This window comes from Apaloderma vittatum, unplaced genomic scaffold, assembly GCF_000703405.1.
Source record: "Apaloderma vittatum isolate BGI_N311 unplaced genomic scaffold, ASM70340v1 scaffold10706, whole genome shotgun sequence".
Taxonomy (NCBI): Eukaryota; Metazoa; Chordata; class Aves; order Trogoniformes; family Trogonidae; genus Apaloderma; species Apaloderma vittatum.
Window position 1 is genome coordinate 69,314 of NW_009720085.1, and position 25,216 is coordinate 94,529.

General features: G+C 39.3%; 1 protein-coding gene across 1 annotated transcript in view; it reads left to right on the forward strand.

The window, feature by feature from the left end:
- The window catches only part of LOC104275052 (decaprenyl-diphosphate synthase subunit 2-like), a gene marked incomplete at its 3' end in the record, with an annotated part of 50,470 nt that extends 27,354 nt beyond the window's left edge, over positions 1-23,116 (forward strand). Inside the window, exons 3-4 of the mRNA XM_009870894.1 lie at positions 4,492-4,690; positions 23,042-23,116. Coding sequence (XP_009869196.1) covers positions 4,492-4,690; positions 23,042-23,116 — 274 coding nt within the window. The remainder of the gene's footprint in view (positions 1-4,491; positions 4,691-23,041) is intronic.
- Between the last annotated feature and the right edge of the window lie 2,100 nt (positions 23,117-25,216).

The following is a 25,216-nucleotide window of genomic DNA, read 5'->3' on the forward strand; positions in this document are numbered from 1 at the left end:
GAGGGTACTAAGGATGCCAGGAAGGAACACTGCAAAATCAATTTTACAAATGTGCATAACAAATTTACTATCAAAACCTATTTTGTTTCAATATTTTTTCAGTCTCCCCTGCCAATTCTTATAGTTTTGTGTAGGCTTCAAAGTTTGTGTTGACTTCTCCATGAGATGTTCGTCTTTGTAATTAGACCATTAGTTACAGTGATGAGGCAGATTCCACTCCAAGGTGTACAAATAGGAAATTTTAATCCAAAACAATGAAATGCATTTTTTGAGATAGAAGCATATTTATAAAGTTTCCCTGTTAGATGTGGTACCTCTGTGAACATAGAATTTCTACAAAATCTGTATTCCTTACTTTGGCGTTGCTGCAGCAGGATATCACAGCTGCTGCATTAGTTTATAAGGGCAGATATAAAAGATTTCCTGAAGTCTGCTCAGCAATTTGTCAGAGTTTATCAAAACGTATTTGAATGTCAGTGATCTGTGTGCTTTCATTGCAGGAAGGGAGCAAAGGGGAAAGCCAGAAATTAGACTTGTTTTACTTGTTATAGGATCTAATTGTCTGTAGTATTATCCTGCAAGCTGGTGTTCCACAGTCCTAGAGTTGATAGAGCTCCAGTGAACCTTACTTAAAAATTTTTTAATAACTTGTGAAGTTAGTCTTTCCTTTGTAGTTTCCAGGATGAGGTTTACAGCTGGAGGAGCTCATTATCTAAGGGTTGCTTTACAGCAAGCAGAGATTTAGGTTAAGTACACTGGTGCTAAAATTGCAGGAACAAAGAGTCAAAGAGCAGAAAAACAAGAGGCAACTTTTACACACCACAGGCAGGAAGAGTCTGTGGATTAAGATTTTCATGAAGTAGAGAGAAGAGTGTAAAAGGAAGAGAGCCAGGAACAAGTCTGAAGATCTTATTAAAGACTGGAAGAAAGGGAAAAAAAGTATTCACTGAAGTGGTAGATAGTAATTGACTTGAAAGGGTAAAGAGCCAATACATCCTGTTGTCCGGCTTGTAGAAACAGAAGTTGTGGAGTCTCCATCCTTGGAGTTATTAAAAAGATGCCTGGACATGGCCCTGAGTGACTGTCTCCAGGTGGCCGTGCTTGAGCAGCTGGGTTGAACTAGATGACCTCCAGAAGTCCCGTCCAACCTCAAGCGTTCTGGTATAATCTCAGTTGAGTCCGGGGGTGGCTGTGTTTCACAACTGACTCTGCTGAATACTGCACCTTTTCCTGGTCTGAGCAGAACTTGTGCCTGTTTGACTGCAACCCGTCAAAGCTTCTTAGTAAGGTCCCCCAGGTACTGTCTGAGCCTCTGTGCCATCCACTTTGGAACAATAATTCCTGTGTATGGGTTCATTTTTGGAAGGGGAGAAAGCAACGGAGATGAGGGCACGTGCGAAGCTCAAAATAGTAGCCTCTCTCAAAACACAATGCCTGTAATTGGAGGCTCTGAGACGTTTGGTGATGGTTTGCAGGGAGTTCTTGTTTCAGAGGTGAAGGCTGTGGAAGTATGTTAGCCCGTGGTGAAAAAGCTTTCCCAATTCTTAGCCTGCTTCCATATTGTGTTTTTAAAATGTTGACTATGTTCTCAGTCCTAACTTGCCACATAGGTAATTCTAGCAGCAGCCACTTCTTTGTTGCATGAACGTGGGCTCTGGAGCAGAAACAGGGTGGAAGAGGTAGGAATTCGTAATCCCATTGCCCTGTTGTTTCTGCTTTTCTGCTCTGTTCTGTATTGTTGTTCTAAGTCTAGTATTGCATAAACATTTTTTTTTTTTGTATTTTGGGATTAGCTGCTTTCAAATACAAAATTATTTAGTCACCAAATTCTACTTTAGATCAAGAAAGCTGTATATAGTATTGCTTTAGCCATTCAGTAGCAATACTGTAACAGTAGGGGTTTTTTGTTTGATGCTGGCCTTTTCAAAATCATGCCAAGAACCCTCCTGTATCTGTGGCAGCACTGTGGGCTTCTTATTGTGCCCGAGTATTGCGGAGGTTATCACAAAAAACGTTAAGAAATCTATTGCCTGGGATTTTTGAAGTCACTTCAGTTCTTACATTTTTAGTTTGCTAGAAAGAGGGTGGAAGAGCAGTGCATAAGATCAGAATTAGGCGCAGATTATCTGTCTAATATGGTTTTCGTTAGCACAAATAATATGAACAGCGTTTGGAGAACAAACGGATTATGGAAAAAGAAATGAAAACATCCAGATCCTGAGCATTTGGAAAGCATGACACTGATGTATTTGTGTAACCTTTTCATGAAGAGCGATGCTGAAGTCAAAGAGGGGATTTTGATTTCCTTCATTAAAAGCTTATTAAATGAAGAAATAGGACAGTCGTTGTTTTGCTTCAATAGTTGGGGGTCACAGAGGCGGGCCTGATCTCCTCGGAATATTAATGCCTGCTTTCAGCTGGGGGAAATGAGCCGTCGCCTGAGTTAGCTGCAGCTTTATGTGCTCGTCACTAGGGCTCCCCATATGTCCTGGGATCTGCGGCAGCCGGCGATGGCAGAGCTGGGCGGCGGGGAGCAGAGGGCTCTCATTGCTATTCAGAACAGGTAGCTCGGCTCAATCTGCCCAGAGCAAGTCTGTTTAATGTTGATCAGCTGTCCGTCTGATAAACCCGACCGATACGGACATTTCCTCCAAGGGCTGCCCTGACAATGACAGCCAGAGCATCGGGTTGTCTTGTTAGTCTTTTTTTCCGAGCTTGAAATTTTATTAACCCTTTGTTAGAGCCGAGCCAAGCATGGTTGCGGTACTGCAGCTGTAGGGTTTTGTGCATTTCTCTCTCTTTGAAAAAGAGCATCAACCTTTGATTTTGTTGTCTGCATGGAGAATGGCCAGCTGTTTTGTTTTCAGATTGTTTTTCTTCTATGTGGAGCAATAATTGTGAATTATAAAGGCAACTTTTAAAGCAGCGTAGTCTTTTTTGTGTCTAACAAAATACGTTGGGTACCTTTATTTATCCTCTCCCTCAGCTCACTTACCATTTGCCTGCCTGGCCAGGCTACGTGACTCTGCTAGCACTTCTCTCTTGCTAATTGGCACAGATAACTGGTCCGAAAGAGTTGCTGCTGGGGCTCTTTGCAGGTCACATATATTTGGGGCAGAAGGTTACTTTAGATTAATATCGCTCGTGGTCGGTGCAACACATCTGCACTGTCCAGAAGAAATGGTATTAATTTACTCATACTGAGGCAGAATCTAACCTGAGCGTATATCAGCAGGTGTATGTGAAAATATGGAGCAGTTTGGTTGCTCAGTCAATCGGTACTTGGCAACTTTTGAACAAGCACGAGGAGCGTAACGTGCCTTTGTATTCTGGGTTGCAGTTTAATTTGAAGTTTAAACCCTTTTAGTCATCTGTCTGGCTGAGGGCATGTGTAGTATTTTTGCTCGTGCGTGAAATCTCCATGGCATAAAGGGAACTAACTGCTTGAATCAGAAAAGATGAGAATGTGCTGAAGATTTCATAAAGGGCGGGGGCTGTGTGTATCTAGGTTTGCAGTGTTAAGAGCTGTGGTGCGTTGCCGTGTGCCCCCCTCCCCTTGCCCCTGCTCAGTTATTAATGTCTGCTCATCACCCTGTTGTAATTCTGAGCTAAGGTGACATCCTTGAGCTCCTTAGAGTGACGGGGACTGCAGGGTTGAATTGCAGGAGGAGGGCTGTGCTAATGACTATTTTCATGCCTTCTTCCATAAAATGAAAATAAATAGAAGACAGGCCTCTGGGGTAACCTCTCACAGGGTGGCAAGCCTCTCACAGGGATTTGAAACCCCTAAATTCAGAGTGTAGCAAATAGTGTGTTGGAATAAGAAGTGATTTGTAAACCCATCCAAACAAAACTGTGTCCGCTCCTTTGCTGGAAAATCACCTCTGCTTTTTCTGACTAAAACAACCAGTGAAACATCATTAGTACACAGTTCTGAAATGTTCAGCTCTTTTTCCTCTCCCTCCTGTGCCCTCCCCCCTTGATATGATTGAACTGCAAGGTATCCTGTTATTAATTTACCTCTAATTCGAGCAATCATTGACTGTAGCATTTTCATGGTGTTCGCATCAGCTTGCTCGAGACTCCCCTGCTGATACGTCCTTTGTTCCCTCCCATCAGTACTTTCTGCTTGGCATTTTCTTCATGTTAGTGTCCCTCAAGCGCCTAGAAAACAAAACAAAAAAAAGCAAGCAGCATGAGGACAGTATTGATTGCTTAGCTTTATTTTGGGAAATAATTCAAACAAAGGGCAGCATTCCTCCAAATGGAACCTGTGGTACCTGTGCTTACCTGGAAGTACCTAGTGATAGTTCCTTGTGCTTAACACTTCCCTGTTGTGGCTTTTAGAAGTACGTAGAAGACATACATGATCCTTCATAAAATATCTGTTTAGCACATGTGGCTGTGGTTTTGGTGGGTTTTTTTTACTCCTAAGAATCTGTATTTTATTCATAGCATTCAAAAATAATTGTGCTTTTTCTTTGCTTTCAGTCAAAGAAGTCTGGCTGAGATTACTGAACTGATCCACACTGCCTTTCTGGTGCATCGTGGCATAGTGAACATCGGTGAGCTCAAGTCGTGCGACGGCCCGCTGAAGGATATGCAGTTTGGAAATAAAATGGCTGTTTTGAGTGGAGATTTTCTTCTCGCAAATGCTTGTACAAGCCTTGCGCAGTTACAAAATACCAAGGTAAACAAGAAAAAAATTCATCTAATGCCAGAGCAAGTAACTGTTAGTGAATCTTCTGAAAGAGAGGAAGCTCTCTAAAAGATCAGCAGTTGTGATACGTTATGTATGTATGGGGCAACCTTTAAAAATCAGCATACTTAGCTCATAGCTGTAGATGGATTGAGGGGCTGCTGCTGCAGACATGTTTACTGCTGTCCTGTAGAATTCCTGTTTTGAGACCTTTAGTAACATTCTGAAGCATCGTGGTATTGGATGAGTGTTTAATTTGGTGGATTTAACGTACATGCAGCAGCATCCTCATGACATGTCAGATGACCACACCTCTTGCAGACTTCCAGCTGCAGACTGTTTGGTTTGTTGTTTTGTTTTTTACCTTGTCCTTTGTGAAAGGTTTGTCTCTCTTAAGGAATTCTTGGGGGAAGAAGCTTAATTTCTTTTTCTACACAGTGCTCGGGTGACTTTTTACTCTTAATAAAATTACTTTGTCAGACATTTGGATGCCCCTGAGTATTGGATTGCCCTATTAACGTGGATGTACTGACTTCTAAAGGGCAGCTGCAATCCAGCTGCTCAGCCAAACTGTTTGAAACTTTACAGGGAAATGTTTTTGTGACAAATGAATTATATATATGTATGAACTTAGAAAATTAGAATGATGGAGACCTTAGGAGATCCTCTCTCCAGTCGGTGGTCTTTTCCCCAGGTAGGATCAGCTACATCAAATCATTATTGACATGTGTTTTTCGAGCTTGTTCTTCAAACCTCCCGTGGTGGAGAGAGATTCCTGGGCATCCCTGTGCCAGTCTAGTGTAACACTTGACTACATGTGAGGCTGAAAGAGCTTAGTGTGCCATTCCACTGGAAACAGAAAACAGATCTTTTTGCAGGGGTACTTTTTGTATGTCTGAAAATTGCTGCCATATCACAATGTAAAACAAATGTTTGTCATGCACGCAACTGTCAATAGTCAACATGGGTTTGATCCTGAGCTTAAGGAGACCATTGTTTTTAGATTCTCATGCTAAAGCTTTTCAAGATGGTAGTTGAGTATTTTTGTACTGCTTTGATCATGGCGTGACAGTTTCTCTCAAAAGTGGTGTCATTTTGTAACAGAGAGCTGAGATTCAGGAGAAGAAATGGAAAATTAGATGTCAATCTGCTGTAACAGTGGGTTAAGCCATTATGGTGATAACTGGTACTAAGAATTTTTTAAAAAGTTTTGAATAGTGAAAAGAAATTAGTCATGCCCTAGTAGGGTGCGATTGATTTTACTAATTATTATTGATCTCTATCTTTTTTTTTTTGGTTTGGTACTGAGTAAGATTCTCAAGACAGACCAAAGGATTTAACCCTACATCATTATTTTTTGTTTCAGTGTAAGAGGAAACATTTTATAAAATGTAGCACCTATTACTTTGCATTTAGTGCATCATTAAGTATTGCAGCTGCAATGTATAATCCCTGAAGACTTGCCAGGAAACAAGCCTACAGTGAAATGAAGCACAAGTGCAGAGAAACACTTTTTTTTTTTTCTAAAAAAAAAAAAAAAAAGCAATCATTATACTGCATGTCGGAAAGTTCTGCCAAAACATTTTAGCACTTTTTTTCATTTTTCTGACATCTAAATACTTTCATAGCTTCTACATACGATAAGTGGGATGCCATTATGGAAACTGATTGACTTAGTAAATTATTCTTTTTCATACGTCTAACCGTACTAGCAAAGTTAGAAAAATTGAAGTACAAGCTATAGAAATCTCTTGACAGGTGCAATGATTTAAACATACTGTATTTATTCTTTTGTAAGTGATGAATTTTCAAATCTGGCATCTGTTTTTCAGCAGTGTGAAATAACTGTGACTTTTTTCCTTCATAGTGTTTTGTTTTCTTTCATGGGAAAAGTAAAAACCACAGCACTGCTTTTTCGCTGGCATTTATTTGGTAGCTCAGCAAGCTGGCTAATGCAGTGAGCAGCGTTACACGGCGCACGGTACTCACCATGATAAGCTGTAACCTCTGTAGATATGCATAGCTGCTGTATAGACTGGAAATTAAGCTAAAGGGGGGGTTGGCATTAACCGAAACCACTGCTACCCAGATAATTTTATTGTGCTGTTAAACTCTTGTCTGAGCTTGTGTATGATGCATTTAGCTCTGTGCTTCTCTCGAGGCTGACAATTAGATGTGAAATTCTGTAGTCGTAATGAAATGCAGAGCTATTTTATAATTGCCAAGGGTAAAATTAGCAAAGTCAATTATTTTCCCTTAGGCTTTTCCCTGTAGATATTAAAAGACTGCAAGGTAATTGCCTTAGGTAACACTTTGATTTTTAAATAACATTAAATATAGGAATTGTTGTCGTTAATTCATAGTAATTTTCCTCTTCTTGCTACTGTTGTAGAATGTAACTGTAATGATGTTAACGAGATTCAAGGCTCGGGGTTGGGGGTTTCTTTTAAACTAGTGCTCATACTTCTTGCATGTTTGCTATATTTATGCAAAAGAAGGGTTTGGGTGGTGTTTCAGGTTGGTTGTTTTTTTTTAAATATGAGGTACAAGGACTCTAGATTTCTTGAAATGTCAGCTAGGCAGCCTCCTGTGAGATAAATTCTGCCGTTGTGCTATGACAGGGAGGTTGGATTAAATGATCTCTAAGGTCCCTTCCAGCCTAGGCCATTCTATGATTCTATGATAAAGACATCTAAAATTTTGAACGGGTAATAATTCAGAAGAAAGCATTCTCATTTTCTTTGTGAAATTATAAGACGTTAATTATGTTTACAGTATATAGTATGGAAGGGCAGATGCAACTGCAGGCTACGTTTTTGTAGTCATAGCAAAGTTCTACATTTATTCAGGTGATAAAAACTGTTTAACAATCATGTCTTCAAAAAACTTAGAGCTACAACACATTAAACTGATCACATCACATGCATATACAATTCTTCTGTACTTTCATGTTAACTTTTTGATCACCTTATCAAAACTATTCCTTTTTTGTCTACATTATATTTTGCATGGGGGGTTTTCTTAGCCTGCTGATAGCGGTGATAAATTATGTTATTGATTGAAGAGGATATGGATAAAACCTTTCTTCAGAACCGTATCCTTTACTAGATTGGACATTGCAAATCCAAGGGCTTTGGAACAAAACTGAGGCTAAAGATGAATTGGGTTGGGATCTTGTTGTGGAGTATCAGCAGTGGGTTTAGGAATGGTGATGAGCCTTTGGCAAGGAGGAAGGGTGTGCTTGGGTTTTGCTAGTTAAATAACAACAGAGTCATGCCTGGTTGTGTGCTGATTTATTGGATTAGGGTGTGTTTATATGGGTTGATGGCATTAGTTTGATGGGTTTTCTCATTTTGAGATTGTGGTGTTGATACTAGGATTGTGGTTAAAGTCATCGCAAACATGTAGATGTGCGAGAGGTGGAAAGGTAAATAAGGTACCTCCCAACTGTCTTGTAGGATATGTGACCATCTCCGGTTTTAAATAAATATTGTGAAGAATTTTTTACAAATTATGAAAGGATATATTTAATGGCTGATTCCTTGTTGCTGCCTGAAGGTAGTATATCATTTGTTACCTCATTTTGCCTAGCTGTGGGTATGGGAATGAAACCGCTAACAGCAAGCTTTGTGCACGGAATTCTTTCCTTGACCCAGTAGTAGCAAAAAGCATTAGGGTTGGGGGGTTTTGGTGTGGTTTTTTTGTTGTTGTTTTTTTTTCTTTTTAAGCAATCTTCACGTAATATTTTTAGGGTGCCGTTCACATGTGAACATAGCAAAAGTAACAAGCATTAATTCTCATTTTTGTCACCTGTCAACCAGAAACATGATATGGACATATTAACGCAGGTGATGTATGACTACTAACCATGATATTATTGAATAATATGCTTTTTCAGAGTGTATCACAGATAAGTTGGAAGAAATGTGTTGTACCATTAAAGCAGGACCTTCCTAGAGCATCTGAATCATCAGTTATCTTCTAAAGCTATGGAGAGGGTGCATAAAAGATGTAATTGTGACTAGTGTTTATCCTCCCACACTGAACGTGGTGGTACATACAATTTCAGAAGGATGAAATGATGCATTTTAGTGCAGTGCCTACTGTAATGTGCTGATGACTGAAGAAAATAATCTGTAAATACACTGCTTGCAACCCTGTATACTGATAGGAAGGCATCCCTTTGTAGTTAACAAAGCCTCGCAAATAAATCAAGCAACCAACAACTGAATCACCAAAGCCGGACATATCCAAAACGAAAAATAAACTACCTAGAAAAAGAAGGAGGGAAAGAAAGAAAAGCCTAGCTATACGTGTAATGGTAGCCTTCTCTGTAGTTCATACTGAAATCTCACTGAATGACTCTATTTTTCCCACTATAATTCAGTGAGCTCTTGTTGGAGTGATTGAACTGTTCACAGAAGCACTTCAAAATCTGCAGCATGAAAGCTTGGAATTGAATTTAAGAATCTTGTCTGTCAATGCAGAACTCTGCCAGAAGACCACATTATAGAGCATTGTTTTATTAAGCATTATCTGTTTATAAATAAACAGTAGCACAGATGTAGTACTTATATAGTAGATGCTTTTCCTTATGTTAAGTTTATGTATTCCTAAAGGCATAAATGTGTTGTTTACAAAATAGGCCTTGTGTTTGCATAAACATCAACAAGTTGTTCCTGTAAGTCTTGCTATGTCTTCCTGTAGCGACAATCTGAATGTACATTGTGCTTCATAGAAGAGCTGCTTATCCTGAACTATGATTTCTACTTCTGTAGCATCAGTTCTGGTCCTATGGGGAAGGCTCAGTTTTGAAGTTGAGAGACTTGGTTTCCTACTGACCAGTGAAGGATATGGAGAGTATCTCCTTTCTGAGACGATGACAGTTACTTTTTTGATGTGAATTCACATTTTTTGAGAGTTGACAGACAAGTCAGCTAGAACCTACAATTTTAATTTTTAAATGTCACTTAAGAAAGGTGGTATTTGTGTCAAGATCTTACTTTCCCCGGATGATGTAAAGAGAAGAACATAAAGTTTAAAAAAATACTAAGTATTAGAACAGTGGAGAATCATGGATTGACTAAAGAAATTATTCCTAGGATCAGGGGCAGTCTTCTTGTCATAGAACCATAGAATGGTTTGGGTTGGAAGGGACGTTAAAGATCATCTGGTTCCAACCCCCCTGCCATGGGCAGGGACACCTCCCAGTAGACCGAATTGCTCAAACCCTCGTCCAGCCTGGCCTTGGACACTTCCAGGGAGGAGGCATCCACAACTTCTGTGGACAACCTGCTCCAGGGTCTCACAACTCTCACAGGAAATAATTTCTCCCTAATGTCTAATTTAAGTAGTAGTCCTTTCTTTGAAACTGAAAACTTATTCTAAAGAAAATGAAAAGTGCATACCGTCAGGAATCTTGTAAGAAATATCCTTTTCAAAAGGAAATGTCTTGTTGCCAACATAAAGGCAGCCCTTAGCAGCCACTTCCTTGTCATAGGTTCAAATTACTGTCCCTCAGAATAGTGCTTTTCATTTTGTTTGAGTAGAAGATGCTTCTTGGTAAATTTAATTGTAAAATTAGTTATCTTCAGAGCAATCAAATTTATTTTGAAAGAGGTATGCTTTATTATTTTCTCTAGGGGAGAATTTTAACCATAAATACCTGCTAAGTATATTTACATTATTTTTTACATAAAATAAACAAAGAGCCTTTGTCTGAATTTTCCTTCTGAAATTCACTGGTCATATTGATCAGAGAAGGCAGGATGAAGAAAATCATGGAGAAGAGGTGAGATCCAGAAGTAATGTGTTTGCTCCCAGTTACATTTTTAATACAGAAAACTGAAGCTGATAATAAAACTGTTTTTGAATTATGTATATATTTTTAGTTATTCTTACTTTTTCACCTCTGCTCATGTATCTGCTTCTTTTTTCTCCCCCGTTGCAAGCTGCTGTTCGAGATGAGTACCCTTAAAATGATCAGCTCACAAAGCAGTTAGGTGACACTGGAGCATGAATTTGTTTAGAAGCAGAGATAAGATTAGATTGAGACACAGGTTATGACATGTGATAGTGGAGTTCTTGAGAGAAAAAATACTGAAGAACAACCTTCAAGATTTTCTTCTAGAGAGCAGGAAAAAGAGCTTTTCTGAAGTACGTTACCATGTCTGTCTTGCTGTGCCTTCCCCTGGGGCACTGTTTGATGGTGATGTACTAGACTAAACGGGGAGTAGGATAGTATTGGTGTGGATGAGTATTTTTATTCTGATTTAGTATTTTAGAGTGTCACGGGGTGAGTCTCAAAACTGGATGCTACTGAATAATATAGATAAGTTTAAAGAGCTCTGAACTGATTTATGGAAAAGTGCACTTACACAACACTGTTTTATCTGGGTAATGGGAGAGGAGAGAAGAAAACCAAGGAAGAATTGTAATATTTTTGAACCCTTAACCTAATATGAAATGATGTAAGGCCAACATTGCCATCATGATTGCATTATTACAGAATAAAGCTCTTTGGGCAGCCCTAAATAAGCAGTTCTGTATCTTAAAATGTTAAGTTGTATGCCGATACTGAGTATGCATCTCGGCATAGATTTTATTGGAGAATGCAAACACGCGAGATGCATACTCAGTATCGGCATACAACTTGGCATAGATTTTATTGGAGAATGCAAACACGCTTTCAGTACTGAAAAATAAATCCTTCTAATTCATACATAATTGTGAATCATTTCTTAAGAAAACTATTAAATGCTTTAATAATTATTTTAGGGTGCATAAAATTTACTGATTTGCACCCAATTCCCAGAGGTAAATTTGGTTTTACTTTACCTTGAAGTAAAACATAAAAGAAATTGTAATTCAAACATGTATTGTTTTTTACTGCCCAATGTTCTCAAACACTATATTTTTAATATGATTTCTTTACTGAAGTTTTGTTGACAGTCAGTTCTTATGATGATGATGATTGAACTGGCAAATGACAGGTGAATCTCCCGATTACTGCGTTATGCTCTTCCCCTTGCCCCTTCCTGTGCTTGTGTCAGAGGAACATTTCCTTAGCAAGCACACTGGCTTTGTTGTCAAGAAGTAAATTTACAGCCCTTAAAAAACACCTGACCAAATGAAGCATTCGGTTTTCTGAACTTTTATGGATTTATTTTCCTGTTTCACTTTTGCTATCCATACCTGGAGATATGATTAAATATTTGTAAATGTCATTACCTTAGTGGCTCTGGTTATATGTTGGAAAAAAGATCTTTTAGAGAAGTTAAATTAGAGGATTAGGTGACACAGTTTATTAACTTAATAATTTAATCCAAATTCTAAAAACTAAACTTAATCTATAATTGTGGTAAGAGGTAGAAACAATCTCTTTTTTGATCTGTTAAGAGTTCTATAGCATTGCAGTGAACGTCAGTTTTGAGATTACAGCTGTTTAACTTTGTTTTGATTTCTAATCAGTACATTCCTCAGATCTATCCTTTATCTTAATGACCTTTTCCACCTGTACTGGTTTTTAAAGCTAATGCTTATGCTAAGCTTTCCCAAAGCTAAACTCCACTGGGGTTAGTATAGGTCTGTATTGAAAGACTTTGTTTTTCTTTGGTTATTGACCATGGCACTGCTGGAAATTTTTATGTTTAGTTTTCAATCTGTTTTCTGTCCTCACACATCTGCATGAAAAAATAAGATTTTTTTTTAAAAAAAAGAAAGGGAAAAAAAAAGGAAAATAAAACCCAATTATTTCTGCCACTTTCCTTATGGACACATGTGACTTAGAACCAATGCCCGGCAGCAGAAGCACCACTGCAGAACATGGAAGGACTGAAACTGAGACTGATACCAAAATATATCATAGATATCACTGTGAATCATCAAGTCTAATATTGAAGCTCTTTCCCAAAAATATACTGCAAAAATATTTTGAAAGCATCAAGGCATGTGGAGGTATTGAAAGCAAAATTGTGTTTGAGATTCTGTTTCAATGTTACGTTGGCTGAGCAAGTAACAGTCTTGGCAAAACTTTATTCACTCAGTTCTGTTGGATTTTCAGTAGACTACCAAAGATTTTCATACTGGCTTACACAAAGTCCATTTAATGTTCTTGCCTCTGACTTATCTCGGTAACAATTTCCTCAACTTGCCTCTGAATTTGCCTTCCTCACAGTAGCAACCGGACCCATCTTTCTGCTTCACTGGTCTGCCCAGCAGACCGAAGTCAATGTTTACTACCTGAGTTCCTGTTGTTATTCCAAGTATATACTGTCCTACTCAGAGGAAAACCACATAACTACTTCTAACAGGTTGTTAAGTTTTTCTTTTCCTGATAAGACAACTGTATGCCTCATTCTAATAATCAGAATGGTCTGGAAAATACTAATATGCTATCTGTACATGAAAGAGAGAGGGCTTTTTGGAGATCACTGTTGAACATCAATGAAGAAGAAAGGGAAAACTAATTTGGAGAAAGAGCTGATTTTACTGAGAGGCAAGTCAGAGGCCATTCAAGATCTCGAGTTAATCTCTGTACCTGGGAAATATATTCTGGACAGTTGGGGTAGCAGGATGTGTCCCCAGTTGTTTGCTTCCTTAATGTATGACACTCAATTGGCAGCTGTCTACAGGTGAGGATAAATGGCTTAGGAGTCAACAATATTAACAGGCTTTGAGAGATATATATGCATGTGATTTGTGCATGTATGTGGGTGTATATATATAAAAATTAATTTTATTGATGGTTAATGTCAGGTTAAGGAAGAAAGGTCCTTATATTTTTTTAAAAAGACAAACTCCCTCCCTTTTCAAAGAAAAAATTAGCTTTCAAAAACTTGAAGCAAACATTAAAAAGTAGTTATATTTCACATTTCCACAACTGTTAATGTGAAACTTTATCCCAGATCCTGATCATTGCCAGAATGTGTAGGATATGGATATTCAAAAGAAAACAAAATTTATTCTGAGAAATTGAAGTAATGAAAACTTGAGAGTATGTGATGCTTTATTCTGCATGAGATGCACGCTGTGAGAAAGGACTAAAGAGCCAGCAATTCTGCTGCTTCATTCACCACTTAAGAGAGGTATTGGCACTGTCTGGGTTTGTTAGAGCAGAGAAGTTCATTACAGCTCACTTTTTCACAGCCCTGTATAATCATCATGGGGGAATTCATTACTAAATAGCTTTAGCTCATACACAAGTTATGAAATGAAAATGAATTTTCATAAAGTTGCCAAAGGTGAAGTCCTCCATGAGCGATATTTGCGATGCCAACTTCATTCTTTTTATAGCTGAAGCAGTGAAAGATCGCAAGTTCTATTTTCTTGGCTTTATTTAAAGTCTGTTTCTTAAACATAGGATTCATATCTAGTGCGCACAGTAGGATATAAAAGCAATCAAATCTGTTTCTGGTGAAATACTGACTTAATATTATCTCAGACTTTTTTTTTGAATGAGGACAATACCTCTTTGGATGGGTGGGATTTTAGGTCATATTTGGTTCTAGAGGTGGGCTTTCATGAAAAGGCAGTTAGTAAACACTTTTGCAGAACTGGAGGTCATGGTCATTAGTATTTAGTCAGCTATTGACCTGGAGTACAACTTCAACAGGGAATACACTTTTAAAACCTGAAAATAGATTTTTGTGATGGTTCAGTTGCAATTCAGACCTCTTAGCAATAGTGATAAGAATCTAAGCATTTTCTAGATGGCCTTTTTTAGTCTCCCAAGAACTTAATTGTTCTTATAAGGGAAATCTGTACAAGGAGTAAACTTAACCCCACCCTAGGAGAACTGTCAAAGTTTAGTGGCTGGCCCCGGCTCCCCCATTGTGATTGCCCCATGGTCCAGGCAGCCACAGAAAACTTCTGTCCTGGTGCTCTCAAACTCAGACAATAATATTTGGCACAGCTCCGTAGCCTCAGTTTTATTATTTCAAAGATGAGAAAAGTTTTTATTATTGGCACTGCAGATGTGAATATCCAAAATCAGCTGTGGTCCTTCTCCATCAGGTTGCTGGTATCACAGAATGGTTGAGGTTGGAAGGGACTTCTTGAGATTATCTGTTCCAAGGCCTCTGCTCAAGTAGGATCAGCTAGAACAGCTTGCCCAGAACCATGTCCAAGATGGATTTTAAATATTTCCACAGATGGAGACTTCTAACCCCTTTGGGCAACCTGCTCGTGTTTGATGCCCTCACAGTAAAGTGTGTTCATGTGTCCAGGTGGAATTTGTGCCCATTGCCTCATCCTGTCAGTGGGCACTGCTGAGAACAATTTGGTTTCCTCTTCTTCATTCCTTCCCAGTCGGTGATTCTATGCATTGTACTACTAGGGGAGGTTAAAATATGTGTGTCGTGTGAATAGAGTGATAGATTATGCATCCTTTCCTCCTTTTGCACTGCTGTAAAGTTAATCTTTAAAGTGAATCTTCCTAGGGTCAAATTTTTACTAAAAGCCTTTACATCTGGAGTGGCTTCAGTGCAGTAATGTAGTACCATACGTAAAATTATAGTAGTAATGTAGATGAGTTAATTGCATTTTTAAACAAAATGCTGAGACATATGATATCTTGTTGGCTAGCAAGAAGGTTGAATCCTTAGATGGACTGCTGGTTAATATTAGTGTTTTGAAGTTTAGCAGCATTTCACTTGGAGTCCAGAATCTGATTGTTGCTACTCCTGGTACAGTGGGGTGTTGATTTGCTCGTCTGCAGCTTCATTTAGTTGATTCCATCTGTCAGATGCTAAATGGTGTTGCTTCTGATTCACATTTATTCAGATACAGTCTATTCAAAATAGTTAATACCACTTGCAGGTATAATTTCTGTCAACTCAGAGCTGATTAGATTTTTTTTAAAATTCAGTTTAATCCATAGTTCGTTTGTAAATGCATCCTAGTTTAATGGTTGTCTGCACCGACATAACTGGAAATAGTGCTTTGTAGCTGTGCTCTTCTGTGTCATTTATTGACGAGGAGGGGTTTATAGCTAGAGTATATATAGGTTTATAGGTTTATATAGTGTATATATATAAATATATATATAGGTTTATAGGTTTATATATATAGTATATAGGTTTATAGCCCTGTAGTCATGATACCTTCTTTGTTCACTGTTTTATATAGAAGAAAGATATATATATAATGAAATTACCCCATCCAAAAGGGTCAAGCTGAAGAAATCACATACTTCTCTAACCTGAGTCACTCATCAGCAGTTGGTTGAGTACTTTAGTGCAAGGATCTGCTGCACTGGATATACAAAGATATTAATACACTATGTAAGGTACCATGTGGAGGTAATAAAAGTATAAAAAAGTATAAAAGTGGTAAGGTAACACTGTTGAAAATCTTTAAGGTAGACTGGCCTTAAGGTAGGTATTTGACAAAACTAACAGTATTCAAATTAGAGTCACAGAATCATAGAATGTATCAGGTTGGAAGGGATCTTTATGTCCAACCCCCCTGCAGTGAGCAAGGACATGTTTAAATAGATCAAGCCTGACCTTGATTGTCTCCAGGGATGGGACTTCTACCACCTCTCTGGGCAACCTGTTCGACCATCCTGAATGTAAAAAAATTTCTTCCTTATACCCAGTCTAAATCTACCCTTTTTAAGCTTACAACCATTGCTCTTGTCCTGTCGCAACAGGCCTTCCTAAAAAGATTCCCCAACCTTTCTTAAAGATTCTCTTTTAAGTATTGAAAGGATGCAGTAAGGTCCCCCCAGAGTCATCTCTTCTCCAGGCTGAACAACCCCAACTCTCTCAGCCTGTCCTCGTAGGAGAGGTGTTCTTTTGATCATTTTTGTGGCCCTTCTCTGGACGCACTTCAATAGATCCATGACCCTCTTGTATTGAGGCCTCCAGAGCTGGACGCAGTACTCTAGATGAGGTCTCACCAGAGCAGAGGGGAAGAATCACTTCCCTTGATGTGCTGGCCACGCTTCTCTTGATGCAGCCCAGGATGTGATTGGCCTTCTGGGCTGTGAGCGTGCATTGTTGGCTCATGTCTATGCTTTCATCCGCCAGTACTCCAAAGTCCTTTTTCACAGGGCTATTCTCTATCACATCATGCCCCAGCCTGTACTGATAACGAGAATTGCCCCAACCCCAGTGCAGAACCTTGCATCTGGCCTTGTTGAACCTCATGATGTTCACATGGGCCCACTTCTCTAGCTTGGCATCCTATCCCTTGGGCATGTCAACTTCAGCACTCAGTTTGGCGTCATCTGTGGACTTGCTGACAATGCACTCCATCCCACTGTCTCTATCATCGATGAAGATATTGAACAGCACTGGTCCCAGTATGGACCCCTGAAGGAGACCTCTTGACACCCGTCTCCATCTGGATGTTGAGCCATCGATCACTACCCTCTGGGTGTGACTATCCAGCCAATTCCTTATCTGCTGAACAGTCCACCCATCAAATCCATATGTCTCCAACTTAGAGAGACAAATGTTGTGGGGGACCATGTCACAGGCCTTGCACAAGTCCAGATAAATACATCCATTGCTCTTCCTTTGTCCACTGACATAGTCACTCCATCACAGAAAGACACTAGGTTGGTCAGACAGGGCCTGCTTGTGGTAAAGCCATGCTGACTGTCTCAAATCACCTCCCTGTCCTCCATGTGCCTTAGAAGAGCTTCTAGGAGGATCTCTTCCGTAGTCTTCCCAGGCACAGAGGTGAGGCTGACAGGTTGGTAGTTCCCACAGTCCTCCTTTCTACCCTTTTTGAAGAGGGGTGTAATGATTCCCTTCTTGCAGTCCCCAGGGACCTCACCTAATTGCTGTGACTTTTCAGACATCACAGAGAGTGACTCAGCAACTACATCAGCCAACTCCTTCAGGACTCTGGGATGCATCTCAGCAGGTCCCATAGACTTGTGCATGATCGAATTCCTCAGGTGGTCACAGGAGTCGGGAGGTGTGAGGAACGAAGTTGCCAGTGAAGATGGAGGCAAAAAAAATTGTTGAGAACCTCAGCCATTCGTGCTCATCAGTGGGGGTACGCTTTCTTTAAACCTTCCTTTGCTGCTTCACATACCTGTAGAAACCCTTCTTGTTATTCTTTGCCTCCCTTGCCAAGTTCAGGTCCAGCCATACTTTTGCCTTCCTGACCTCATCCCTGCACCGCTGAGCTGTTGCATTGACTAGTGCTGATTATTTTGAAGGATTTCTCTTTATGGCTAGGAAGTACCTTTTCATCAAGTAGTGGGTGTGGGTGATGTGTTTACATTGCACATTGTATTTTGCTACTAATTCATCATTAACAGTGTGAAGAAAACTATGTGTTTTCCAAGAGCATTTAAAACTTGCTAGAAAGCAAATCACTGTGAGGAGTCCTTTTGGTGTAATTCAGCTGGGAGAGGGACAGCTTCAAGAAACAGTAAAGCTCAAGATGATTTCAAATAGTAAATCCAATAGGATTCAATAAACGTTACATTAAAAAAAAACTATAGGCTGGCACACTTAGTTACCTGTATGACTAATGATGTTTGAGGAGATTACCAGGAAAGAAAATTGAATTCCACTATTCTTGGAACTCCTCAAGAGTTTTTGCTCTTTTTATTTAGGTATTATTGAACAATCAAAATCCAATTTCAGCTGTTTACTGGGTTTTGTCTTCAGCTTCCTAGTGTTGCAATGCTTCTTTATCAAATGCAGGAGAATATTTAATTTTAAGAACCTGCCGTGGAATTTTTAAGTGTAGAAATATTTCCAAAAATTAAAACTTGTTTGGGGAGGGAAGTCAATTGCAGAAACTTTTATCTGTATATTTAATATTGCCCGACTATGTCATTTTCTCCTTCACTTGTGTGGAGAAGTCTTGCTGTGTTTTTAAGTCTACACATCAGCGGCAAGAAATAGGGTCTGTCACAGCAGATGTGTGAGGAAAGGATATTGTTTCAAGGCTAAGAAAGGAAGGGATTACTTATGGTTCTTCTTGAAAGGAATTTGGCAAAGCTAAGGAAGTTTGTCAAATAGAAATTGGAAAGGCTGAGGAATATAGATAAATCCATTCCTGTGTTCTTCCTAGTGCTGTTTCCTGTCTTCCCACAAGAGCTTCATCCTTCCTTTATGTTCCCCTTGAAAATACCTGGTGGAGTCTGGAGAGGCACTGTATTACTACTTTGAAATAGTGGTCTGTGTAATTCCATTTCAGATGCTGAATTTCCTACGAAACCACCCCACATGCAGTGCAGCTCAGATTCATTCTTTTTTTAAAACTAGAATGAGAAACAGGAAAAAATACCTATGCAGTGTTACGATGTAGTGAACTTTAAACAAAATATTTCAAAGACAAATGAAGGGGACAAAGTGCTTGAGTTGCTAAACTTATGGCAGCAGTGTCTTCTTTTCATCTGAGGTCTATGATTTCCATGCAGTCCTTCTAGCTTTGGAGATTAACTTTAATTAAAATACACCTCTTTTTTTTTTTATAGACAGAGCTGGATTTCCTGGAGTGGTCAGCTGCTGGCAAGAACAGGCTACTGTGCCCTTGACAGGGAACACATGGCCCTTATTCTGTATCATCACGTATGCAGAATGCCTTAAGAATTCTGAACCCTGAATTGCCTTAAAGATGGATCCTCAGTAAACTACCTGAAAGATTTAATCTGGTTTCAGGAAAAGGAGGGAGGAAATTCAATGTTTGGTTAGGTGAACATCCCAAGTAATTTTTTGAATAACTAAGAAAATTGCCACCATTTTATGTCTTCCGTCAATATTTAGAAAATCTGAGCTTGGGAAATGAGACTCAAAAGTCAATTTAAAGAGCTTTGAAGGGCTAAAGCTGTGCATTTCTGACAAATAAGTTACTATACCAGAAAAGGGCTAATCAAGTTTCACCAATCTTCGAATCTTCAAACCTACAGAAGAACTGTTCTGCCGTTGCAACACAGCAGAGTCTTCTGGACTACTTTGTATTTGCATAAACCAAAGAGGTCAGAGCAAGAGTTCTATCTTGCTGTGTAATCAGCTGTCACGTACATGTGTCCAGTATCTGCATCACTATACGCTGAGTCTGCCTAGATAGTAGGAGAGATTTTGGCTTTAACAATCCGTCTTTCCCTGTGTTCACCCTAAACTGATGACCTCTGTGTTGACCTTTTAAAAGCAGAAGAGATCATATCTCTATAAAAGGTGTTGAAATAATACTGCTTTAGGAAAAAAACAAACCAACCAAACAAAATAACCACTGGCAGAACTGTCGCAGAACATGTGTTTAAAGTGTGTGAAATCATTTGCATGTGCACATGTCACCTGCAAGTAACAGGTCATCCTCTGGGCTGCCCTGAGCCCTGCGGATGCTCCAGGGGAGCAGAAAACACAACGCTTTGGAAGATGCTGGTGCAGAGTGGAAAATGAAAACTAGAGTGGAAGTTTGTTTTCTCTCAATATGACGTCACTCCTGCTCATCTTGAGTACCTAAGAAGGGACCAGGCTTCTCAAAAATGTGTAGAGGAGTGGAAAAACAGTGGGGTGAGAGGTTATGAATAGGCTGACTTTGGTCTCTTTTGAGATGCTGCTGTGTTCAAGCACTAATTCTGTCAGTCCTTTCTTCCCTTTGAACTTGTTTAAAGTGGAGCTCAACCTTCAGATGAGAAGAGAAGAAAAGAAGTTGGGAGCACTTGATTTTTTTCATCTACCTCTGCTACTCTTCAAACTTGCTTCTCAGAAATGTTAGCAAGTAGAACAGGGCACTGGTCAGGCAGAAAGGCACCAGTGAGAATAGAGACGACTTAGAATCTGTTTTCTGCTCTTCCACTGGCAAGCTGCATGATTTTTGGGGAAGGCAGTTCCCTGTCACTGTTTTCCCCTGATATAAATAAAACAGGAGGGAATAAATTTTAGAGGGGATGTCGATTGCTTTCCAATTTTCTGATGAAAAGTGCTGCATAAGAGCAAGTCAGTGTATCATTGACTGCGTGATACTACTGAATCCATAATAATTTTTCTTCCTCTATGTCAGTTTGGGATGCAGAGGAAAATTACTTGGTTTCCTCATTTCTCATTCCTGTCCCCAGTGCTCAGGACCCCAGGCCACTGATGTTAAGCAGCAGATGCTTTTCATAGATTGGATTAAGGTTGATGAAGTAACAGAGCCTCATGTGAACATCCCAGTGTGCTCTTGAAACTGAAATTTCATTCCTGGTGGTGATCTGTATGGCCTCACATTTACCTTAGAAAAATATTATTTTATTTTAAAAAAAAAAAAAAAGGAAAGTAGGAGATATTTGGAAAGAAGGTAGGTAATATTAATACTAAATTCTCACTGACATAGGGTGTTCAATAGGTCACTAAAGGCCTTATGGCATTCAATATATGGATTCTTCCACATAGCGGATGTGTAATTCTCCTAAGATGTTTTATAAACTATAAGAGGGGGAGGTACAGTTGTTCACAAATGATTCACTGAGATTGTTTTAAGTCAGTTAAATTGCCTTTGAGAGCAGAGTTGCCTTAAAAAGAGAGAGGAAAGATGGAAAAAAGAAACCCCGAAACAGAGCCCTGCACAGTCTAGAGTTTCAGGCGAGAGAGGAAAAGGTCTAGTTATCCAGAGCCAGCTGCATTGTTAAAAGTTCATACTATCACTTTGACATTTAGAGTAGGACTCGGTGTCTTTGTAAATTCCTCTTCGTATTACCAGTGTAGGTCTCAGAGCTCAGACCATTTCACAAACCATAACATTTTTTAGCGAGTGATTGATCTGTATTATGTGTCCTAGCCATCAGAAGAATCTTGGGATGTTGCTTGTATAAACTGTAATACAATCTGATCCTGGGCATTTAGTTACAGACTTTCATAGACCTATTGGCGATACTCAGTCCTCCTGGATTTGGGAATAAGGCTTATCTGATACCTTAAAAAAAAAAAAAAAAAAAAAAAAAGGAGGGGGGGGGAGAGAAAGAAAGAAAGAAAGGGGTAAAAAAAAAAAAGCCCCTCACTTTCTCTGTTCCCCGCTTAAATAACTCAACACATCTGGTAACACTGTAGGATCATTGTCCTTTCAGTTCCTCTGCAGCTCATATTGCTACAATATTTCTTTGGTATCTAGTTTCCTAAAGGGCAATGTGATTTTATTTTTTTTTAAATTTTTTTTTGGCTGTTTTTATAGGTCTTGCAAATTAACCCATATGCATTGCAAGAAAAAACATGACTTTTAATCAGCACCATTTCTAAAGTTAGTGCTTGCTCAGTGTATATGAATATGTATATGAACCAGCGTTTAAAGAAAACACACAACCTTTCTGCTAGTACTCAAAACTAGAATACAAATGTGTTTTTATTATCAAATAAAGTATGCCTAAATGTTAAAATATCTTTCTGTTAGGGGTTTTATCATTTGACTGCTTGTCTTCAGTTACAGGAATGATAAAAATTGAAACCAAATCTTTTAATTCAATAAGAACTACATTGAATTTTAGGAGGCAAAAAGAGGAATCAGATATAGACTCATATGCATAGGAAATTAAACATTCAAGAAATTAAAACTTTCTGAGCAACTAAAGGGGTAGCCTTTAGGTGTGCTTATTTGAAATGCCTGCATTTAATTTTACAATAAATCTGGGTATTTTGTTCCAATTAAGACCGTTTATGTGCATGACTTTAAATTGTACAGTAGTTCCAGGGAGACTGTGGACTGCTTGTTTTACATTCTGGATCAAATTCAGGTTTTTAGGCTTCTCTTGAATAAAATAAAAAGTCTGAACCCTGAAGATAATACAGATTGATAAATCTGATTTAAACATTCCCACGTTGCAGACTTTAGCGTATGTGGTACGGCTGAGCCTGAGGCCATGCACTAAATACATCCACAGTGCGTTCCCAGGGCACCCGAATACCAAATGATCACATTTGAAAGGTTACCTTTCTATGGATTCTGACTTTTCTGTGTTAGCCATGAAGATTAGAATTTTAACAGCTCCCATTGAGAGGTATTGTGAAGTATTTACTTGGCAGGAAAAAAAACAAAACAAAACAAAGCCCAGATGAGGTACTGTCTCATATTCATGAACTGGGATTTACTAGTTGTGTGAATGTCCTTGTGAGAATACACTCTGTAAATCACACTTTAGGAAAGAAAAAAAAAAAAGTCTTGGTTTTCTCATTTATATTAACTTAAAACTTTGATAGAAGAGTTACTGTAGTAGAGGTTTTAGCAGAGAAACAGAATCATGCTGGTGCAGAATATATCCCAATAAATCCTGCAGTCTTTCACAGCTAGCTTTCTGCAAGAAAGGACTGTTTATCTTTCTGGGAATCTGGCAGTAGTTTTGTTAGTAAATTTGGTGCTAACTAGAAATGTAAAGCAGTTTCTCTTTTTCTTTTACAGGTTGTGGAACTCATTTCTAGTGCTATTGGTGACTTAGTTCAAGGTATATATTATGAAAACTCAAAATCATCTGAGGTAAGAATTTCAGTAGTTTTACGTACTCAATTATTAATGTGTACCCAAATATTAATGTGTGACTACAATATGATGACTTTCTCATCTATTTAAAAGGAGGAGGAAGAGAATTAGCTGCAGTCCTAGTGAGTTTTACCACTAACATCATTATGACACCTGTGAACTCTGATGGAAGTTTCTAGAAATGCTCAAGGAGGGACTGTTTTATTTCTGTGTGCTTAATAAAATAATATAATGTGTCATTATCAGGAGCTCTACACAAGTCTTACTATGGGCTTTCCAAACACTTCCAGAGGTTTCTAGTCAGGGTTCTGTTAGAGGCATTTGTTGTAGTGTTGTCAGCTTCATTAATATTTTCGTGTTAAATCTCTCATTTCCAAGCCCAAAGATGTTTGCAGAATGTTTCATCCTAAACTTATATCAGATCCTTTCTTCTTCTTCCGAGTGTTCACATTTTGATAGTATAAACCTGAGTTTTATCCTGAAGCAACAGGAGCATAGCACTGTACTCTTCCTACCAAAAGTCACCATGCTTGCATTGCAGGAGTCAGTTTGGGAAAGACAGCACCTGCCAGCATTTCAGACCAAATAATATTATATTTCTTCAAGGGCAATTACAGATGTACCATGCTGTTGTTTGGCAAGAACTTTAATGAAAATTGGTCAAGTTAGATCTAGGTATTTTTGTCTTATACTAGAATATCTAAAGAAACTTGTAAAAAACACTTCTTGAAACAGGCTTACTTGGGCAGGGTATTGGAACAGAAAAGAGTTCTTTCTTGCACTTGCTATGACTATCTTAAAATATGCAAAAATTTTGTAATTTAAAGTTGCTGTGGCCTCTACAGGTTTTATGATAGTGAGATTTTTACTCACTGACGAGCAGTGAGTATATGTGAACATCTATCTTGAAACCACTAAGGTAGATACGTTTACTGATCATGACATTGTCTCACATGCCTAGTTTGCCTCAGAGACCTGAATCTTAATGTTCAGTAGGTGAAATGGCTTGAACATAGCAGAATTATATGAATTAGTTTTTATTTGTTGTGTATGTAGATTGCAATTCTACTTTACTGTTGCTATGTTGCAGTATGTAGCAAAATGAATGCATTAGTGGAAGACCCAACTGCATGTGTTACCACTACAGTTGGAATCTGTGCTGATGGCTCTGCACCGGCCAAACCACAGTGGGCAAGCAGAGAGGTGCTGCTGGCTAATAGCCACTGGGCCCTGGAGATTTCCTGCTGCACCCAGTGACTCCATGGGTCACCATCTGTCCCTCCTGCCCTGCAAAGCAAAGACATGTTACTAAACCTAAACTTGTTTAAGCTTATCCCTCTCGTTTTGTGTGTTGGGTTGCCCTTGGCTGGATACCACATGCCCACCAAAGCCACTCTATCACTTCCCTCTTCAGCTGGACAGCGGAGAGGAAATAAAATGGAAAGGCTCGTGGGTTGAGGTAAGGACGGGGGGATCACTGAGCAGTTACTGTCACAGGCAAAACAGACTCAACTTGGGGAAATTAGTTTAATTTATCACCAATGAAATCAGAGTAGAGTAATGAGAAATAAAATCAAATCTTAACAACACCTTCCCCACACTGCTCCCTTCTTCCTGTACTCAACTGTCACTCCTGATTTTCTCTACCTCCTCCTTACCAGTAACACAGAGGGATGGAGAAGAGGGGTTGTGGTCAGTTTATCACGTGATATCTGCTGCTCCTTCTTCCGCAGCACAGAGGACTCCTCACATGCTTCATCTGCTCCAGCATGGTGTCCCTCCCGCAGGAGACAGTCTTCCATGAACTCCCGTGGGCTACAGTTCTTCACAAACTGTTCCAACAAAGATCCTTTCCACAGGGCACAGTCCTTCAGGAGCAGAGTGCTCCAGCCTTGATCCCCTGTGGGGTCACAGGTCCTGCCAGCAAACGTGCTCCAGTGTGGGCTCCTCTCTCTACGGGTCCACAAGTCTTGCCAGGAGCCTGCTCCAGTGTGGGCTTCCCATGGAGTCACAGCCTCCTTCAGGCATCAACCTGCTTTGGTGCGGGGTTCTCCACGGGCTGCAGGTGGACATCTGCTCCACTGTTAACCTTCATGG